General features: G+C 45.5%; 1 protein-coding gene across 15 annotated transcripts in view; it reads right to left on the bottom strand.

Moving 5' to 3' along the window:
• The window catches only part of LOC119966444 (sickle tail protein homolog), a 764,531-nt gene that overhangs the window by 89,182 nt on the left and 654,080 nt on the right, over window positions 1-21,269 (bottom strand). For all 15 annotated transcript variants that reach the window (XM_038798122.1, XM_038798124.1, XM_038798119.1 and 12 more), the window contains one exon: window positions 15,232-15,398. In XM_038798122.1, coding sequence (XP_038654050.1) covers window positions 15,232-15,398 — 167 coding nt within the window. The remainder of the gene's footprint in view (window positions 1-15,231; window positions 15,399-21,269) is intronic.

The raw sequence follows: 21,269 nt of genomic DNA, 5'->3' as shown, positions 1-21,269 counted from the left end.
GGTAGCATTGTGGATAGCACAATTGCTTCACAGCTCCAGGGTCCCAAGTTCGATTTCGACTTGGGTCACTGTCTGTGTGGAGTCTGCACATCCTCCCCGTGACTGCGTGGGTTTCCTCCGGGTACTCCGGTTTCCTCCCACAGTCCAAAGATGTGCAGGTTGGGTGGATTGGCCATGACAAATTGTCCAAAATTCTATGATTAACCTAGGACAAAAGTTCGGCGCAACATCGTGGGCCGAAGGGCCTGTTCTGTGCTGTATTTCTCTATTAGCAAAGGTAATTAAAGTTGACACCTGTAATTCTACTCCATTATTCAAATGATGAAATCTCTTGTCAAATGGATCAATTTAATCTCAGTTGTTGTGGGTGCGCTGATGGGAAAGGAGTCCAATCTTAGATAAGTATACTCATTGAGCATTGAGAAAACCGCTTTCTTCAGCTATTCTGCCCAACTTCCAACCAAGGTCCCCAATTTTTAAAAAACTTGGCTCCAAATATCAATTAAAGGCTTAATTCTCAAGCAAACATATCGACAGATCACCTGTTAGTTAACAAGATTTAACCACAGCAGATGGGAAATCATTTGTATTCAGTCTTTAAAGCAATAGTGATAAAACCGCACTTTTAAATTATCAAACATGGATTCCTCGAATGTTGTGTTTCAAACGGCCCCAATATTTCAACATGCTGCTCTAAACCTCAGAACATTGGCACAGTACTCAAGACCCAGCTTATTACAAAAAGCACGCAGAACATAACTTTCTGATCAGCACTGCTCTAATGGTTCAAATCATGAGTAATTTTGTTAGTCTTAATGGAGTAGCTTTCGAGGAGATTTGCATCACTACATTTGACTTAAATACAAATGATGTGGAGATGGCGGCATTGGACAGGAGTGAGTAAATACGAAGTCTTACAACACCAGGTTAAAGTCCAACAGGTTTGTTTCAAACACTAGCTTTCGAAGCACTGCTCCTTCCTCAGGTGAATGAAGAGGTATGTTCCAGAAGCATATATATAGCTAAATTCAAAGATGCCAGACAATGCTTCGAATGCGAGCATTAGCTGGTAATTAAGTATTTACAGATCCAGAGATAGGGGTAACCCCAGGTTAAAGAGGTGTGAATTGTCTCAAGCCAGGACAGTTGGTAGGATTTCGCAAGCCCAGGCCAGATGGTGGAGGATGAATGTAATGTGACGTGAATCCCAGGTCCCGGTTGAGGCCACACACATATGTGTGCAGAACTTGGCTATAGGTTTCTGCTCGGCGATTCTGCGTTGTCGCGCATCCTGAAGGCCGCCTTGGAGAACGCTTACTCTGAGATCAGAGGCTGAATGCCCTTGACTGCTGAAGTGTTCACCGACTGGAAGGGAACATTCTTGCCTGGTGATTGTCGCGTGATGTCCGTTCATTCGTTGTCGCAGCATCTGCATGGTCTCGCCAATGTACCACGCTTCGGGACATCCTTTCCTGCAGCGTATGCGGTAGACAACGTTGGCCGAGTCGCACGAGTACGTACAGCGTACCTGGTGGGTGGTGTTCTCACGTGTAATGGTGGTATCCATGTCGATGATCTGGCATGTCTTGCAGAGATTGCCACGGCAGGGTTGTGTGGTGTCCTTGTCACTGTTCTGAAGGCTGGGTAGTTTGCTGCAAAGAATGGTTTGTTTGAGGTTAAGCGGTTATTTGAAGGCAAGTAGTGGGGGTGTGGGGATGACCTTGGCAAGATGTTCATCTTCATCGATGACGTGTTGAAGGCTGTGAAGAAGATGTCGTAGTTTCTCCGCTCCAGGGAAGTACTGGATGACAAAGGGTACTCTGTCGGTTGTGTCCCGTGTTTGTCTTCTGAGGAGGTCGGTGGGGTTTTTTGCTGTGGCGCGTTGGAACTGTTGATCGTTGAGTCGAGTGCCATATCCCGTTCGTACGAGGGCATCTTGTTTGAACATCTTGGCGATGTTTGAAAAGATGTTTGAGATTCTGCATGTATAATTCTTTTTCTTTTCTCCGGTCTTTTTCATTTGGTTCTGTTTGAAGGTGTTTGACTAGATAAGATTTTGTTAAGGGAGGAGGGGTGGGCCTTTTTGCTCGGAACTTGGGAGGGATTGTTTATTTGCTTTTTGCCATTGTTCTGGGAACTTATCCTAAGAGTGGAGGGGGGGGGGGGGGGGGGGGGGGGGGGGGGGGGAGAACCAGCAGGTGGTAGGATGCTATGCGCCAGGGGCAGGAGCTGCCAGGCTAGTGGGGGGTGAGCTGAAGATCAATGTAACGCGAGGAATGGGGGAGCAGACTGCCGACGAGGAGGGGACTTTCAAGGTGTTGGAGGAGGAAAGTGGATGATGGCAGCTGTCGGGGGACGGGCCAGGTGAGGTGCGGGGCATGGGCTGGCCTAGGAAAGGTCATGGCTGATCGTCAGGGGAGTGGGATAGAGCGCCCCCTGACCAGGTTGGTCACGTGGAACATACGTGGGCTGAATGGGCCGGTCAAAAGGGCCCGTGTGTTTGCACACCTGAGGCTGCTGAAGGCGGACGTGGCCATGTTACAAGAGACGCACTTGAAGCTGGGAGTCCAAGTTAGACTGAAGAAGGGATGGGTCGGGCAGGTGTTTCTTTCGGGATTGGACTTTAAAACAAGGGGGGGGGGTGACAGTTCTGGTTAACAAAAAGGTGGCATTCAAGATGGGAAAGATAGAGGCAGAGTCAGGGGGTAGATTTATTATGTTTAGTGGGAAGCTGGGGGGAATGACTGTGGTGTTGGTGAATATATACGCCCCAAACTGCGATGATGTCACATTTGTCAGGAGGGTGCTGGGGAAGATTTTGGATCTGGACTCGCACCGGATGGGGGGAGATTTTAACACGGTTCTAGATCCGAGACTGGACCGGTTGAGTTCCAGGTTGGGAAAGGCGTCAGCAATGGCGAAAGAGCTGAAGGGGTTCATGGAGCACATGGAAGGGTGGATCCGTGGAGATTCGGAAGGCCAAGGGGCAAGGAGTATTCATTTTACTCCCATGTGCACAAGGTGTATTCCAGGATAGACTTTTTCGTACTGGACAAAACGCTGTTAGCTGGAGTGGCGGGCACTGAATATTCAGCAATCGTGGTGTCGAATCACGTCCCACACTGGATAGACCTACGAGTGAGCACAGGAAAGACACAGCGTCCGCAATGTTGGTTAGATGTAGGGCTGCTAGCAGATGAGATCTGTGAGCAGATGAGGGAGGCCACCCGAGGGTACATAAAGAGCAACGACACGGGATGCAAGGTAAAGAGGAATCCTTCAACTCCTATCTAACTAACCTTAGACTGCTAGTGCATTCCTGCAACTTCGGTATATCACTGACTCCATGATCAGAGACCAAATCGTTTTTGGAGTCCACACTGATCCTCTGCGAGAGCTATTGTTGAAAATCAAGCACATGGCCCTGCCAGTCGCGATTGAAACGTGTACTGTGCATGAGCACTTTAAAAATCGCTATTCACAGTACAAAACAGCAGAAAATGAAAAACAAGTTTCCCACGAGGTGGAGAGTTTTCGGGCCATCTCCTGGATGCAGCGCCTCCACATTGACGAAAGCGGCCATTTTGCACGCTCTTCCCGAGGCCTGACGCCCACCCATTTTTTAAAAAACTGCCCTGCAAGAGGCAAACGCTGTTTAAATTGTGGGAAACCAAACCACTATGCAGCCCTGTGCAGATCTGCATCACCAGTCGTGCCTCCCACTCGCCTATCAAGACACCGTCATCCCCTCCACCACCTTTCCGGCGGCCGACGAGGATCAGACGCAAGCCTCAGAGACTGAACTTGTGAGCATTTGTTTTGTTTGTTCTGTTCTGTATTCCTCAGTCAGTCACATTAGACAGATACATTCACATGTACATACATCTAAAAAAACACAAAAAATAAAAGGGAGAGATGTCATGATATGCAAACATGCAACCAACGAACACTCAGAATGGGACACAACCAATAGGCAGTCAGGACACTCAGGGGTGGCATCACCACAAGGGGGCATGGCATAAACAATATAAAAGGGATGAGGCACTCACACCCTGCCTCTTTCGACAGACAGACATCTAGAGAGTTAGACAGGGTTGATCAGCAGCATCACACACCAGCACGTGGCTTCGAGCAAGCTGGTACAGTTAGACTGAATTACTACAGTTAGATTAGCAGAGAGTCGAACTCATTTGAGAACTGTGTTAATAGTTCAATAAACATGTTGAACTTATTTCAGAGTCTGGAGCATCCTTGAGTTAAGACTGCATCAAGTAGCAGCCTGTGTTATCCGAAATATCATAACAGAACAGGATGTCGCTCTACGCGTAAGATTTACTCCTTTATATCACAGACCCATTGCGGGGGATGGCTGGAATTATGGAAGCACTCGAATAACTGGGGCGGTTTTCAGGCTACAAGCTAAATATGGAAAAGAGCGAGGTGTTTACGATTCAAGTTACCTTTTAAAGTGGTGGGGAGGAGTTTCAGGTATTTGAGGATTCAAATAGCTAAGGATTGGGGGCAGCTTCACAAGTGAAATTTGGGTGGAGCGGTCGATCAAATGAAAATGGATTTCCGCAGGTGGGACATGCTCCGGCTGACACTGGCGGGGAGGGTGCAGACGGTGAAGCTGACAGTCCTCCCGAGACTGCTGTTCTTCTTTCAATGTCTCCCGATTTTTGTCCCAAAGGCCTTTTTTAAGGAAATTAATGCGGTGATCTTGGGTTTTGTGTGGGCTGGTAAAACCCCGAGAGTGAAGACGACCGCCTGGAACGGGGTCGCGGGGGGGTGGGGGGGGGGGGGGTTGCTTGGCCCTCCCAAGTTTGATTAACTATTACTGGTCGGCAAACATATCGATGGTCAGGAAGTGGGTAGTGGGGGAGGGGTCGGTTTGGGAGCAGGTAGAGGCGGCATCTTGTAAGGGCACGAGCTTGGAGGCTTTATTAACGACTCCCCTGCCGTTCTCGCCGGCTCGGTACTCCACAAGCCCGGTGGTGGTGGCAGCCCTGAGGGTATGGGAGCAATGGAGACCGCACAATGGGATTGGAGGGGAGGTCAGTGTGGTCACCGATTTGTGATAATCACCGTTTTGTTCCGGGCAGGGCTGGATGGGGCTTTAGGAGGTGGCAGCTGGCAGGATTGAGAGATTTAGGGATCTCTTCATTGAGGAGGGTTTCCCAAGCCTGGAGTCATTGGAGGAGGAGTTTGAGTTGCTGGGTGGGAACGGATTTTGGTACCTGCAGGTACGGGACTTTGTTCGGGGGCAGGTTCCAAGCTTTCCTCGCCTCCCGCTGAGGGGACTACAGGATAAGGTGATGTCACAAACGTGAGTTGGGAGGGGAGGGTCTCGGAGTTATACAAAGAATTGATGGAGTGGGAAAGGGTCCCAATCGGGGAGGTGAAGAGGAAGTGGGAGGAGGAGCTCGGAGGGGAGTTGGAAGTTGGACCATGGGAAAAGGCATTGAGGAGGGTTAATTCATCCTCGTTGTGTGCCAGGCTTAGCCTGATCCAATTCAAGGTGGTTCATCGGGCTCATAGTGTTGTTTGCAGACGAAACTAAGATGAGTGGTAAAGCAAAAAATGCAGAGGATACCGGAAGTCTGCAAAGGGATTTGGATAGGTTGAGTGAATGTGCTGGGTCTGGCAGACGGAATACAATGTTGACCAACGTGAGATTATCCATTTTGGTAGGAATAACAGCAAAAAGGGATTATTATTTAAATGATAAAATATTAAAACAAGCTGCTGTGCAGAGAGACCTGGGTGTGCGAGTGCATGAGTCGCAAAAAGTTGGTTTACAGGTGCAACAGGTGATTAAGAAGGCAAATGGAATTTTGTCCTTCATTGCTAGAGGGATGGAGTTTAAGACTAGGGAGATTATGCTGCAGTTGTATAAGGTGTTAGTGAGGCCATACCTGGAGTATTGTGCTCAGTTTTGTCTCCTTACCCGATAAAGGACGTACTGGCGCTGGAGCGTGTGCAGAGGAGATTCACTAGGTTAATCCCAGAGCTAAAGGGGTTGGATTACGACGAGAGGTTGAGTAGACTGGGACTGTACTCGTTAGAATTTAGAAGGATGCGGGGAGATCTTATAGAAACATTTAAAATTATGAAGGGAATAGATAGGATAGATGCGGGCAGGTTGTTTCCACTGGTGGGTGAAAGCAGAACTAGGGGGCATAGCCTCAAAATAAGGGGAAGTAGATTTAGGACTGAGCTTAGGAGGAACTTCTTCACCCAAAGGGTTGTGAATCTATGGAATTCCTGGCCAGTGAAGCAGTTGAGGCTCCTTCATTACATGTTTTTAAGGTAAAGATAGATAGTTTTTTGAAGAATAAAGGGATTAAGGGTTATGGTGTTTGGGCCGGAAAGTGGAGCTGAGTTCACAAAAGATCAGCCATGATCTCATTGAATGACAGAGCAGGCTCGAGGGGCCAGATGGCCTACTCCTGCTCCTACTTCTTATGTTCTTATTACTGTGGCCCGGATGAGTAGGTATTTTGAGGAAGTGGAGGATAGATGCGGACGCTGTGGGGGAAGCCCGGCAAATCATGTACATATGTTCTGGGCGTGTCCGAAGTTGAGGAGATTTTACCAGGGATTTGCGGATGTCATGTCAGAGGTCCTGGAAGGGAGGGTGATTCAGAGTCCGGAAGTGGGAATATTCGGGGTACTGGAAGGTCCGGGGGCGGGAGGAGGAGATGTACTGGCCTTTTCCTCCCTGGTGGCGTGGAGGCAGATTTTGCTGGGATGGAGGGACTTGGAGCCTCCAAAGTCAGGTGTATGGGTTAGCGACATGGCAGGGTTTCTCAGTCTGGAAAAAATTAAGTTCGCCTTGATAGGTTCAACCCAGGGGTTCACCTGGAAGTGACAGCCGTTCATCGACTTCTTTAAGGGAAATTGAACGTCAGCAGGAAGGGGGGGGGGGGGGGGGGGGGAGGAGGAAATATGGGAGGCATGGTATTGTAAGACAAGAATAGGGAACTTAATGTACGGGTAATCAGGAAATAGGGCGGGGGGGCGGTAGTAGGGTATGTTATTTTAATGTTGTTGCATGTGTCGACCCACTCGGTTATTTAAGAAAAGTTAAATTGTTAAAACTGTGAAAATTACAAATGCTTCAATAACATTTTTTCCAAAAAAAACGCCCCAGGGCATCGAGTCACAGCACTACAGCGTCAAGGGACAAAAAGTGCCACAATTGATTCAAATAACATCTTATCCATTCAGTTACCAAATACCCAACTGTAAAGGTGTTAAAAGTGGCTAATAAAGAGGAACAGTTGAGCAAAAACTAGCCAGAATTCACTGCAAACTGCAGCTACGGCACACATTATTAACATTTCCAAGAAATTATGGCACGAGAAACAGGCCATCATTTATTCCACGACAATATGTACTATCCACCCTTTCCCTCGTTGAAATTGTAAAGCATCTGGCTCCTCACCACACCCATTAAAATCAGCAGGGAGACTGAGATTGCTGAATGAATGCTACTGAATCATGACTGCCTCTTAAGACTATTACAGGATAATGCTGGTGTGGGGAATGTGTAAGAATCAGCAGAAGAACATTTTTATAAAAGGTACAAGACTTCTGGACATTATAAATACAGCTGCTATTGGAATTCTACATTTTATTTTTCATCAAACTGATCAAACAAAGACCATGATTTTAAACACTTAATATCGTGGAAATGTTAAATTTAATTGTGTTTTCTGGTATTTTTTTCCCTGCATGGTTTCTGAAATCTTTTGACATCGATCAAGTACATAATTTCTCTTAAATTCCAATCCCCCAAGCAATAAGCCTTGGGATAGTGAATTATTCAATTGTTGTCTGCTTACTTATTTCAATAATTTTACTGCTGTTCATAAATGAACATTGGCTGGAGGCAGCGTTGAATCATAGAATCCCTACAGAGCAAAATGGGGCCATTTGGCCCATTGCATCTGCACCGGCCCTTGCAAAGAGCACCCTACTTAAGCTCACCTCCAACCCCTCTCCGTAACTCAGTAACACCACCTAACCTGCACATCTTTGGAGTACCCGAAAGAAACCCACGCAGACATGGGGAGAAAGTGAAAACTCCACACAGACGGTCACCCAAGGCTGGAATTGAACCCGGGACCCTGGAGCTGTGAGGCAGCAGTGCTAACCACTGTGTCGCCCAATCTTGGCACTTGTGTTTTCATGAATCCCTGAATGATCTTAGTAACAATTTGGTCAGCAGAAATAAACTGCAACTTTTATAATCATCTCAGTTAGCTCTATTTTGAAGACAAACAGTGTGTTATAATTAGGGATTAACTGGGTTTGTATAAAGTATAATTAACATTACAGTCCCATGGAGTGTGCAATTTTACCATTTATAGGTTGAGATTTAAATACATATCGACAATTAAAACAAATATTTAACCACCAATATGTCACCCTGTTCCAGTCTTGCCACTATGTTAACTGAGGTGTATTCTAATAATTGCTCTGGCAAATTGCACAGTGAAGGATGAGGAATAATAACTTACGTTGTTTGTCACTAATTTCACTATTGCCGCAAATTCCGGACCAACCCAATTAAATCCCTAATCACACTAACAAAGCTATCATTCGTAAAGCAGCAAGCTAAACAAAATTAAATTGCTGAACCCTTCAGCCAGCTGTTTCTATAATCCTTTCAAAAAAGATCCAATTTAAGAGCGATTTTTTATTGAAAACGAGGTTGTTGCGGAACACCAAATTTTACAATTATAAACGGTCACCCATTGGAAATGGAGGTAGACACAGGGGCTGCCCTCTCTGTCGTTGGAGAGGAGCCGTTTTGGTTACCTGACAGCAGATCCCAGTGGCTACCAGCAATGGAATTCAAAACAACTGACTGTATTAAGGCGGGAAACTTGGCAATTGTCAGCAAAAATATCCCTTTGATCATATAATTCAGGGACGGTCATTTATGAAGCAGGTGAAGAAGCTTGGGTCCAGGACACGATGGTGACGTAATTCTGCAGCAATGTCCGAGGGTGAGATGATTGGCATCCCACAATCATCTTCTTTTGTGCTAGGTATGACTCCAACCAGTGGAGAATCACCCCCACCACCACCAAGATTCTCATTGAATAAAATTTTGATAGTCAAATCCTGCCTTGATGCCACGGGCATCACTCTCACCTCACCTCTTGAGGTCAAGTCCACTATCCATGTTTGAACCAAGGTTGTAACTAGGTCTGCAGCAGTATGCAGGAACGTGCAGGTTTAGTCGGCAGTTAAGGCAAATGCAATGTTAGCCTTCCTGTCAAGAAGGCTAGAATACAAGACCAGGGAGGTACTTCTGAAGCTGTATAAGGCTCTGGTCAGACACCATTTGGAGTATTGTGAGCAGTTTTGGGCCCCGTATCTAAGGAAGGATGTGCTGGCCTTGGAAAGGGTCCAGAGGAGGTTCACAAGAATGAAAACTGGAATGAAGAACTTGTTGTATGAGGAACGGTTGAGGACTCTGGGCCTGTACTCGTTGGAGTTTAGAAGGATATGGGGGGATCTTATTGAAACTTACAGGCGAGGCCTGGATAGAGTTGACGTGGAGAGGATGTTTCCACTTGTAGGAGAAACTAGAACCAGAAGTCACCATCTCAGACTAAACGGACGATCTTTTAAAACAGAGATGAGGAGGAATTTCTTCAGCCAGAGGGTGGTGAATCTGTGGAACACTTTGCCACAGAAGGCTGTGGAGGCCAAATCACTGAGTGTCTTTAAGACAGAGATAGATAGGTTCTTGATTAATAAGGGGATCAGGGGTTATGGGGAGAAGGCAGGAGAATGGGGATGAGAAAATATCAGCCATGATTGAATGGCGGAGCAGACTCGATGGGCCGATGGCTTAATTCTGCTCCTATGTATTATGCTCTTATTATGGTCTTATGGTGTCCCTGGCAGAAACCCAAATTGAGCATTGCTGAGCAGGTTATTGCTAAGTGCTCTTTGATAGTATTATAAGTGACACCTTCCGCCACTTTGTGGATAATTCAGATTCGATGCTGTAACGCAACAGGTGGTTTTAAAGGAGGATTAAAAAAGATGGAGGATGGAGAGGCAAAGTGGTTTAGGCTGTGGGTTTAGGAGCTTCAGCAGTTGAAGGCATAGCCATCAATGGTGGAACAAATAAAATCAGGAATGTGCATCAGGCCAGAATTGGATGCAATGTTGTGGGTGTGTACAGTTGGAGCAGGCTACAAATAAGAAGGGGCAAAGCCATGGAGGGAATTAAATACAAGCATGAGCACTTCAAAACCGATGTGTTGCTGGACTGGGACCCATTACGGCTTTTCCCACAAAACAGTACTCTCAAAATATAATAATTTTACACTATTCTGAGGACATAAAAGATGCTGAACAAGTTATTTTGTCCTAATTTAACTCGATAAAGTGCAATTGCATTTTTCAATACAGCTGCTTGCTCTACATTTGTGGTCTCTGCACTTCAATTCAATATTTATTTTATTCTTTCACCTGACCTGCTCATCGCTTTGTTGCATATTTCAAATTGCCCTTGAGAAAGTGGTGGAGAGTCTCAACTCCATAGTCCCATATTGATCAAAGGATAAATCTCCACCTGTACTCAAAAAGGTAACCAGTTTAAAAATTGGATTGCTTTCAAATTTGTAACCTGCCTTTAATCATGCTGCCAATGCAGTTGGATCACAACTCAAAATAACAGTTGTTAATTAAGAGTTATTGCAGTGATTATTTCTCTCCTAATGGCCATAGATGAAAATCTCACAAAGACTTGACATTCAATTATTTCAGCAAACATTTCAAAGGATGGTTAACATTTACTGCAACAGACAGCAAAGCTAATTTTGGAACACAGACCATAGCATCATTTGGTTATTGATTTTCACTGCAATTTATAGCACATTACGTAGGGCAAGGTTAATGTTCTTACTTTCAAATACAGACTAACTTTACAATAAATGCATACCACTTTATTGAGGACTATTCATAATTATATACCGAAAACTAAATCCATCTACAGCCTACAATCAAGGAAAGCACAAAAGGAAGAGCGTTTAGAGCACGACTCAGACAGCACAAGTGCTTTATTATTATTTTTCGACCATTTGCATTATTTCTTCTCTTCTCACTTTAAGTGCTTGCAATGGTGCAACCTTCTTCTATTTTACACTCTCTCAATGAGAAAACAACACATTTTTACCTTGCTGATTTCCCACTATTTTCAGATATGGTGGGGAGGTACCGGTGCTAGACAGGGTTGGGCGCAGTAACAAGTCTCAGAACGCCAGATTAAAGTCCAATGGTTTATTTGAAATCACAAGTTTTCGGGGCACTGCTCCTTGACCTGATGAAGGAGCAGTGTTCCAAAAGCTTGTGATTTCAAATAAACCGTTGGACTTTAACCTGGTGTTCAGAGACTTCTTACTGTTTTTAGGTAGACTTGGAATGCATTTTGAATTAGGGTTTGGATATCATATTCACTCCTACTCCAATTCACTATTACTATATAGTTAAATTATGAATTCAACTATAATGACCTTTCTCTCTTTTGACTCTGCTCTAAAATGTTTAGTTCTCTGCGGAGTTTATTGGGCACACACTGTGTATGTTATGTTACCTTAATTTGTGATAAAACCGAACCAAAACTAAAAACAAAGTTGGCTCACTTAAAATTGTTTGAAGTGACGATTTTGAGGAACGCACTACAACACCAAGTGAGGACTTACTGTAACTGGAACTTCAAATTTTTCCCCATAGGGTTCATTATCCAGAATGAGTAAGGACAGTCTGAAGATCAATGAGAAGACAGAGGCAAATACTGGTGGGTGCTGCATATGCTTCCATGAGGTTCCTACTTCGCCATATTCTTTCCACACAACAAAACTTAATATTCCTTAATCTTTCCTCAAATACCTTATCATAGAACATAGAACGATACAGCGCAGTACAGGCCCTTCGGCCCTCGATGTTGCACCGACATGGAAAAAAAATCTAAAGGCCATCTAACCTACACTATGCCCTTATCATCCATATGCTTATCCAATAAATTTTTAAATGCCCTCAATGTTGGCGAGTTCACTACTGTTGCAGGTAGGGCATTCCACGGCCTCACCACTCTTTGCGTAAAAAACCCACCTCTGACCTCTGTCCTATATCTATTACCCCTCAATTTAAGGCTATGTCCCCTCGTGCTAGCCACCTCCATCCGCGGGAGAAGGCTCTCGCTGTCCACCCTATCTAACCCTCTGATCACTTCACAACTGACGAGCAATGTTAGAGTCAAACAGCACAGAAAGAGATCCTTCAGCCCATTGTGTCTGTGTCGGCCATAAAACACCAGCTATTCTAATCCCATTTTCCAGCACTTGCTCCATACCCTGTATGCTATGGCATTTCAAGTGCTCATCTAAATGCTTCTTAAATGTGAAAAGAGTTCCCGCCCTATCACCATCGCAGCAAGTACCAGATTCCCACCACCCTCTTGGTGAAATAGGTTTTCCTCAAACCCCTCTAAATCTTTCACCCCTTACCTAAACTCATTGTCCCCTGGTTATTGACTCCTCTACTTTTTTTACTTTTTAATTAAGAGTCAATTTTATCATGGTCAATCCACCTAACCTGCACAATCCCGACCGTGGGAGGAAACCAGAGCACCAGGGTGAAACCAGAGGAAACCCACGCAGCCACAGACAGCTAACCTTGGATGGAATTGAACCTGGGTCCCTGGTGCTGTGAGGCAGCAGTTCTAACCACTGTGCCAGCGTGCCGCTCCCGACCCCCCCCCCCCCCCCCAGTAAGGGGAAACGTTTATTCCAATCTGCCCTATCTATGACCTTCACCATTTTGTACACCTTGATGAGGTTCCCCCTCAGCCTTCTCATCTCCAAGGAAAGAACTCCCAGCCTAACCAACCACTATTCATAGCTGAGGCGCTCCAGACCTGGCAACATCCTGGCGAAAACCCTCTTCCAGTTTTCTAGTGCAATCACATCCCTCGTGTAGTGTGGCAACCAGAGCTGCAGTTGTGGCCTAACGTGTTATACAACTCCATCACAACCTCCCTGCTCTTCTAGTCTATGCCTCAGCTAATGAAGGCAAGTATCCAAAATGCCTTCTTAACCACCTTACCTACCTGTCCTGCTGCCTTCAGGGATCTTTGGACATGCACCTCAGGGTCCTTCTGATCCTCTGTACTCCCTAGCCTCTTACCATTGTGTATTCCTATGCCTTGTTAGACCTCACAAAATGCATCATGTCACACTTTTCAGGGTTACATTCTAACTGTCACTGTTCTGCCTATCTGAGCAGTCTGTCTATATCGTCCTGTAATCTAAGGCTTTCTTCCTTGCTATTTAACACACCACCAATTGTAGTCTCATCTGCAAACTTACTGTTTATACCCCGCCCCCACATTCACGTCTAGATCATTAATATACACTCCAAACAGCAAAGGACGCAGCACCTTGCAGAACATTGGACACAGGTCTCCAGTCACCAAAACAACCTTCAACCAACACCCTTTGCCTCCTGTCACTAAGCCAATTTTGGTTCCACATTTCTCTGGTTCCCATGGACCCTTACCTTCTGGCTCAGTTTCCTTTAGGGGACCTTATCAAACGTCATACTGAAGTCCATGTAGACTACATCAACTGCACAACCATCATCTACACAGCTGATGGTCTCTTCAAAAAATTCAATCAAATTTGTTAGACATGACCTCCCCAATCCTGACAATCCTTGGGTGCGATTCTCCCAAAAGGGAACAAAGTCTGCTAGCGGGCGTGTTTAACCGCGTGTTTCCTAACGTTCGCACTGCTGAGAAACACACAGCTATTTAATGCGACTCACGTTGTATAAGGGGTCTGAACGGTGAACGGGCAGGTTATATTCATTGGAGTTTCGAGAAGCGAGAGGGGATTATAGAAACGTACAAAATGCTAACATGATTAGACAGGGTAGATTCAGTATTGAATTTGATGATCAACCATGATCATCAATGGCGGAGCAGGCGAGAAGAGCCAAATGGCCTCCTCCTGTTTCTATTTTCTATAGTACAGTTGTTGGGCATTTCAAAATTAAAGCACACTTCATCCATATTGCTGGTGTCGCATCATGGGTACTCATGTTTTTGCCACATTCTGATGATGATCCACGCAAAATTTATAGTTTCAACATCAAAGTATTTTGGTCGTCTCCAACTCTCGGTCTTCTGCTGCAACACATTTTTGTTCCATTAAGTGGCTGCACAAACTAGCATTTTACTGAAATCTTTGCACAACTTGGGGATTGATTTGGTCCACTGAAGTGTGTGTATACATATGGCATTTGTGGTGGTGATCTAACCATTCTGACCATTTTCAAGGACCTATTCCAATGCATGTTTCTCAAGATAAGGCCAGTAGATGGGCCCTGCCCTCTTGACACATTTGGTCTTGAGCATTGTCCTTCTTCCCTTCTTGCAAAGGTTTTCCACCTACACCAAATTCCCTCATTGCAGCACAGTTATTGATGCAAATGTTCCAACTTTTAGCTTGAAGCCACTTCATAGTTAGTTTGTTTTGCTGGAAGGCTGATTCACTCTTTGTTCGCCTTGTAGGGTTTGCTCTGTCTGGGCTTGCCAAACTCGTGCGCACCTTTGCAATACAGCTTGATTTCGTGCAACCAGTTATTAAAATGAAAATGAAAATCGCTTATTGTCACAGGTAGGGTTCAAATGAAGTTACTGTGAAAAGCCCCTAGTCGCCACATTCCGGCGTCTGTTCGGGGAGGCTGGTACAGGAATTGAACCTGCACTGCTGGCCTGCCTTGGTATGCTTTAAAAGCCAGCTATTTAGCCCAGTGTGCTAAACCAGCCCCTATCAGATAAGTAAAATATGCATTTTTGTGATGGAAAGTTCAGGCCGACTACTGTCAGCGAAACATGCTATGGTTGGAAAGGGAGGTAAACCTATATACCGCGATTATACAAAAATAGAATCTTTTCACCAGAAAAAAAGGGGTCGTCTTACACACTGGGTCGATTTATATGCCACAATCTTCAGTAATCAAGCAGCTTGCCACAGCATCACCAGACAACATTTATTGCTAAATTATTGCTACTTTACCATCCAAAGTGAATACAGGCACAGTTTCAATTGTAATGGTCAAACCATAATCTCGTTGCAACCAAAAATTTTATACATTGTAGCATGGTAACATTTATCCGGACAGAAACTGATCAGATACCTGCGACTGTCTCAAATGTTGAAGTTGCAGACGCAGGTCAAGAATATTCCTCCGTAAATCAAATACATTATTTTGAATTTGCTGTTGACAAGAGGCAGATGGTTGAACAACACCAGAAGGCTCTAAAATAATCCCAGAGCTCTTCAGTACTGTCGTACTTGTGGCACCTGCAGGGGATAATTACCGCATTAGAATTAAGAACAAAATAAAAACTCTTTTCAAGGCAGATCAAAGTACACATGCAAACATTGCAAATTTGAGTAATAAAAGAGATTGTATGCTGTTGAAAAAAACATAGTTGTTATTTAAGCATAAAAGATCCAAATTTTGAAAAAAATTCAATTTACAGGATATGGGCATCGCTGGCTTAGCCAGGATTTAATGTACATCCCTATTTGCCCTTCAGAAGATGGTGGTGAGTTGGCTTCTTGAACAGCTGCAGCCCCTGATGTGTAGACCTGTACACTCATTATAGTGCTGTTAGGATTGGAATTCCAGGACTTTTACCCTGCGACTGTGAAGGAACAGCGATATATTTCCAAGTCAGGATAGTGAGTAACTTGGAGGGAGAGCTCAAGGTGGTGGTGTTCCCAGGTATCTGCTGCTCTCGTCATTCTAGATATGGTGCTGGGAATGTAAGGTGCTGTCTATGGAACCTTTGAGTTCCTGCAGTGTATCCTGAAGATGGGACATACGGCTGCCACGTTTGTCAGGATGAAGGGATGAATGTTGATGGAAGGGTTACCAATTTTAAATGGGATGCTTTGTCCTGGATGGTGTTGAGCTTCTTAAGTGTGTTGGAGCTGCACTCAAACAGGAAAGGCGAGAGTATTCCATCACACTCCTTTTTTTTTATAAATGTTTTTTTTTATTGAGTTTTCTATTTTATATATGACAATTACAAGTTATTAGAGAGAGAGAAGAAAAAAAAGGAAAACACAAAAATTAACATGAATATTTACAGGTAAGCATCTTCATAACAATAATTGTGGCCACCCCCTTTAGCCAGCATACATATTTTACATTCCCCAATATGGCCGAGGCACATGTTTATAGGCATTTATTTATAGTTTGGTTTTGGGCCTTGGCTTGCCATCAACCCCCATACCGAGCCCGTATCCCCCCACCCCCCCCCCCCCCCCCCCCCCCCCCCCGGCTACCTTCCCCCGATTCCCGTCCATTTTCCCCTGGTTCTTGGCCACCCGACTATTCTTCCTCATGTACGTTGGCCACAAACAGGTCCCGGAACAGTTGCATGAATGGCTCCCACGTTCTGTGGAAGCCGTCGTCCGACCCTCGGATGGCGAATTTGATTTTCCTCCATTTTGGAGAGATTCCGAGAGGTCGGACAGCCAGTCTGCAGCTCTGGGTGGTGCTGCTGACCGCCAGCCAAACAGGATTCTACGGCGGGCAATCAGGGAGGCAAAGGCAAGGGCGTCCGCCCCTCCTCCCCAGGAATAGATCTGGCTGGTCTGAAACCCCGAAGACCGCCACTATCGGGCATGGCTCCACCTCACCCCCACCACTGGGACATAGCCTCGAAGAAGGCTGTCAGTACTCCACAAGTCTGGGGCAAGACCAGACAGTGGGCGTGGTTGGCCGGGCCTCTCTGGCACCGCTACATTTGTCATCAACCTCCGGGAAGAACCCTACTCTCCATTCACACTGCCTGACTTGTGCCCTTTAGATGGGGGACAGGCTTTTGGGCGGGGGGGGGTGTGAGTTATTCGCCTGCAGAATCATTGCCTTTGACCTGCTTTGGTAGACATAGTAGTTATATGGCTAGTCCAGTCAGTTTCTGGTCAATGTAACCCCCAGGATATTGATATGGAGTGAAGGTTATGTCATTGACTATCATGGGGCAATGGTTAGATCCTCTCTCGTTAGAGATGGTCTTTGCCTTGCACTTCTGTGGTGCGAATGTTACTGACCACTTGTCAGCCCAAGTCTGCATTATGTCATGGATTTGTTGCATTTGGTCATGAACTTCTGCAGGAAGTTCAGGAGTTGTGAATGGTGCTGAATGTTGTGCAGTCATCTCTGAACATCCACACTTCTGACCTCATTATAGACGGAAGCCATTGATGAAGCAGTTGAAGATGGTTGCGCCGAGGACACTACCCTGAGGAACTCCTACAGAGATGCCCTGGAGCTAAGATCTCCAATCACCACAACCACCTTCCTTTGTGCCAGCTATGACTCCAACCAACAAAGAGTTTTCCCTGATTCCCATTGACTTCAGTTTTGCTAAGGCTCCTTGATGCAATATTCAGTCAAATGCTGCTTGGTGTCAAGGGCAGCCACTTTCACCTCACCTCTGGCAGTAAGCTCTTTTGTCCATGTTTGAATCAAGGCTGTAATGAGGTCAGGAGATGTGTGACTCTGACGGAACCTAAACTGAGCGTCTGCAAGCCGGTTATTGCTGAGTAAGTGCCACTTGATGATGACCCCTTCCTTCACGTTTTTGATGATTGGCAATTGACTGATGGAACTGTATTTGGCCTGGTTGGATTTGCCCTGTTTCTTGTGCACAGGACATACTTAGGCAATTTTCTACATTAGTGGGTAGGTGCCAGCTGTAGCTGTACTAGATCAGCCTGGTTAGGGGTGAGAAAAGTTCTGGGATAGAAGTCTTTTTGACTACTGCTGAAATAATGTCTTTGCAGTATCCAGTGCCTTCTGCCATTCCGTGATATCACATGGGGTGATCGTATTAGCTGAAGACTGACATCTATGTTGCTGGGGATGTCAGGAGGAGACAGAGATGGATCATCCACTCGGCCCTTCTGGCTGAAGATTCTTACAAATGCTGCAGTTTTGTCTTTTGTACAGATGTGCTGGGCTCCACCACCATTGAGGATGGGGATATTTGTGAAGGATTCTCCTCCAGTGAGTTGTTGTCCACCACCATTCATGGCTGGATGTGGTAGGACTGCAGAGTTTAAATCCGTTAGTTTTCATCAATCAAATACATAATCTGAATGACAATGCACATATAACCCTTCAAATCTCAAGTAGCCACCAATCCAGACTATGGAACTAACCATAATTCAACTCAAATTAAGCAATTCCAGTGTAGCTATTAGCAATGCACAGGAACACAAAAGGGCAAAGCTTTAAACTGTGATGGAATTACTCCTGGCGACTCAAGCAATGTCTAAATTTTGCTTCTGCAGATGTCTTGCACTAAAAATGGAAATCAGTGTAAAACATCATAATTGTGAAATAGTTTTGTACTCAACAAGTGACATAAAAAAAAAATACACATTATCTAAGGCTGGGATATCATTTTTGCCGTTTTCTAAAACTTAGAAGATTTAACCACGTCAGATTTTGGAACCAACAAAAATGGTCATTAAGATTTTTTTCATTTTATGATTGACTCATGGATATTCAGCTTCAAAGAGGATTGCAAGTACTCTGCAACCATATTTTCACAGTTTATGTGATGGTAAATCTCGAGGACCTGTATTCCAAATTAATCCAGACAGATGGAATTAGTTCTCTCTCTCTCTCTCCAACAGCTGCTAAGGTTCGCAAACAAAATTAATTTAGCCTAGTCCAGTCCTTCGTGAGCTAATGCCCAAAGCTCAAAGTACTCAGAATTTGATATTAAATTATGCAATCTCATCAAAAATCTACCAGGAAGGCTGAAGTGGGAACTGATATGCCATAATTACAGCAAACCATTATGAAACACCGCTTTATATCTAATCTGGTTACTTGACAGAGGAGAACATTCAAAACACTCAGCTAGTCTCTCACCGAGATAAACAGTAATTTCATTTTTTTTAAAAGTCATATCCCATAGAAAATACAAAACCATTGAGCCTCCAACATTCTCTTTTTTAGAAAACATGTTTTGAAGCATTTAGAATTTTAACATTTAAACATTCTAAACAACAAATAGGTCTGACACACGCAACGACAAACAATAGCATACCCAACTTCCCCCCCCACTTCCTGACTGCCCGTATATTAGATTCCTTATCCTTATTCTACAATTGAATGCCTCCCTTTTTGACATCACCTTATCCTACAGTCCCCTTAGAGGGAGGCGAGGGAAGCTTGGAACCTGCCTCTGGACAAAGTCCCGTACCTGTAGGTACCGAAATCCATTCCCACCCGGCAACTCAAACTCCTCCTCTAATCTCTCCAGGCTCGGAAAACCCTCTTCAATGAAGAGATCACCAAATCTCTCAATCCCTGCCAGCTGCCACCTCCTAAAGCCACCGTCCAGACCTCCCGGAATAAAACTGTGGTTGTCACAGTTCGGTGACCACACTGACGCCCTCTCCGGTCTCATGTGCTGCCTCCATTGCTCCCACACCCTCAGGGTTGCCACTATCACTGGGCTTGTGGAGTACCAAGCCGGCGAGAATGGCAGAGGTGTTGTAAACAAAACCTCCAAATCCGTACCCTTACAGGATGCCACCTCCACTCGCTCCCACACTGACCCCTCCCCCCACTACCCACTTCCTAACCATTGATATATTCGCCGCCCAGTAATAATTAATAAAATTCGGAAGGGCCAAGCCCCCATCCCGCGCCCCTGTTCCAAAAGGACCTTCTTCACCCTCCGGGCTTTACCAGCCCGTACAAAACCCGAGATCACTGTGTTCATCTTCCTGAAAAATGCCTCAGGGATAAAAATTGGAAGACATTGAAACACAAATAGCAATCTCAGGAGGACTGTCACCTTCACAGTCTGTACCCTCCCCGCCAGTGACAGCAGGAACATGTCTTGCCTGCAGAAGTCCCCTTTTATTTGCTCAACCGCCATGCCCAAATTTAATTTATGGAACTGACCCCAGTCCCTTGCCACCTGAATCCCCAGGTACCTAAAACTCCTTCCCACCACTTTAAACTGTAACTCCCTCAGTCTCCTCACCTGCCCCCATGCCTGGATTGCGAACACCTCACTCTTACCCATGTTCAATTTGTAGCCCGAGAACCGACAAAATTCCTCCAATATCTCCATAACCCCAGCCATTCCCCCCAACGGATCTGTTATGTAAAGGAGCAAGTCATCTGCGTAGAGTGAAACCCTATGCTCCACCCCCCTCGCTATCCCTCGCCAGATGTTCAATGACCTAAGTGCCATTGCCAAGGGCTCTATGGCCAGGGCAAATAGTAGTGGGGAGAGTTGACACCCCTGTCTTGTCCCCCTACACAAACTAAAATATTCTGACCGGACCCAGTTGGTACTTACATTCACCACCGGTGCTTGATATAACAGCCGGACCCAGTCAACGAATCCCTGCCCAAACCTAAACCTTCCCAGGATATCCCACAGGTACTTCCACTCTACCCAGTCAAAGGCCTTTTCTGCATCCATGGCTACCACCACCGTGACCTCGCGCCCTTCTGCTGGCATCATTATCATATTTAAGAGCCGTCTAATGTTGGACGTCAGGTGACGTCGCTTCGCAAACCCCATCTGGTTCTCCCCTATCACCTCCGGGACACAATTCTCCATGCGCATGGCCAAGCTCTTTGCCAGCAATTTTGCATCCACATTTAAAAGAGAGATCGACCTATACGATCTACAGTTCTCTGGATCCTTATCCTACTTCAGAATAAGGGAAACCGATGCCTACGATAACGTTGGGGGGAACACTCCCAGCTTCTTGGACTCATTAAAAGCCTTTACCAGGAGTGGCCCCATCAGCCCGGAAAATGTTTTGTAGGCTCGACCGGGTATCCATCAGGTCCCGGAGCCTGACCCGATTGCATTGCCCCCAATCCGTCTATAATCTCCCCAAGCCCGATTCGGCCTCCTAAGCCTTCCAACAACTCATCTATCCTCGGGAACTCTCGACCCCCCCAAGAATCGCTTCATGCCTTCCTCCCCAGCTGGGGGTTCCGATTTGTATAGTCTACTATAAAATTCCCGAAACACATCATTCACCCCCACCGGATCCACCATCACCTTCCCCCTTGTATCCTTCACTTTCCCAATTTCTCTCGCCTCCTCCTGCTTTCTCAGCTGATGCGCCAACATCCTGCTGGCTTTTTCCCCATATTCATACACCGCC

This window comes from Scyliorhinus canicula, chromosome 5 (genome assembly GCF_902713615.1).
Source record: "Scyliorhinus canicula chromosome 5, sScyCan1.1, whole genome shotgun sequence".
Taxonomy (NCBI): Eukaryota; Metazoa; Chordata; class Chondrichthyes; order Carcharhiniformes; family Scyliorhinidae; genus Scyliorhinus; species Scyliorhinus canicula.
Note: the sequence above shows the minus strand (reverse complement) of the source record. Positions and strands in the feature narration are given on the sequence as shown.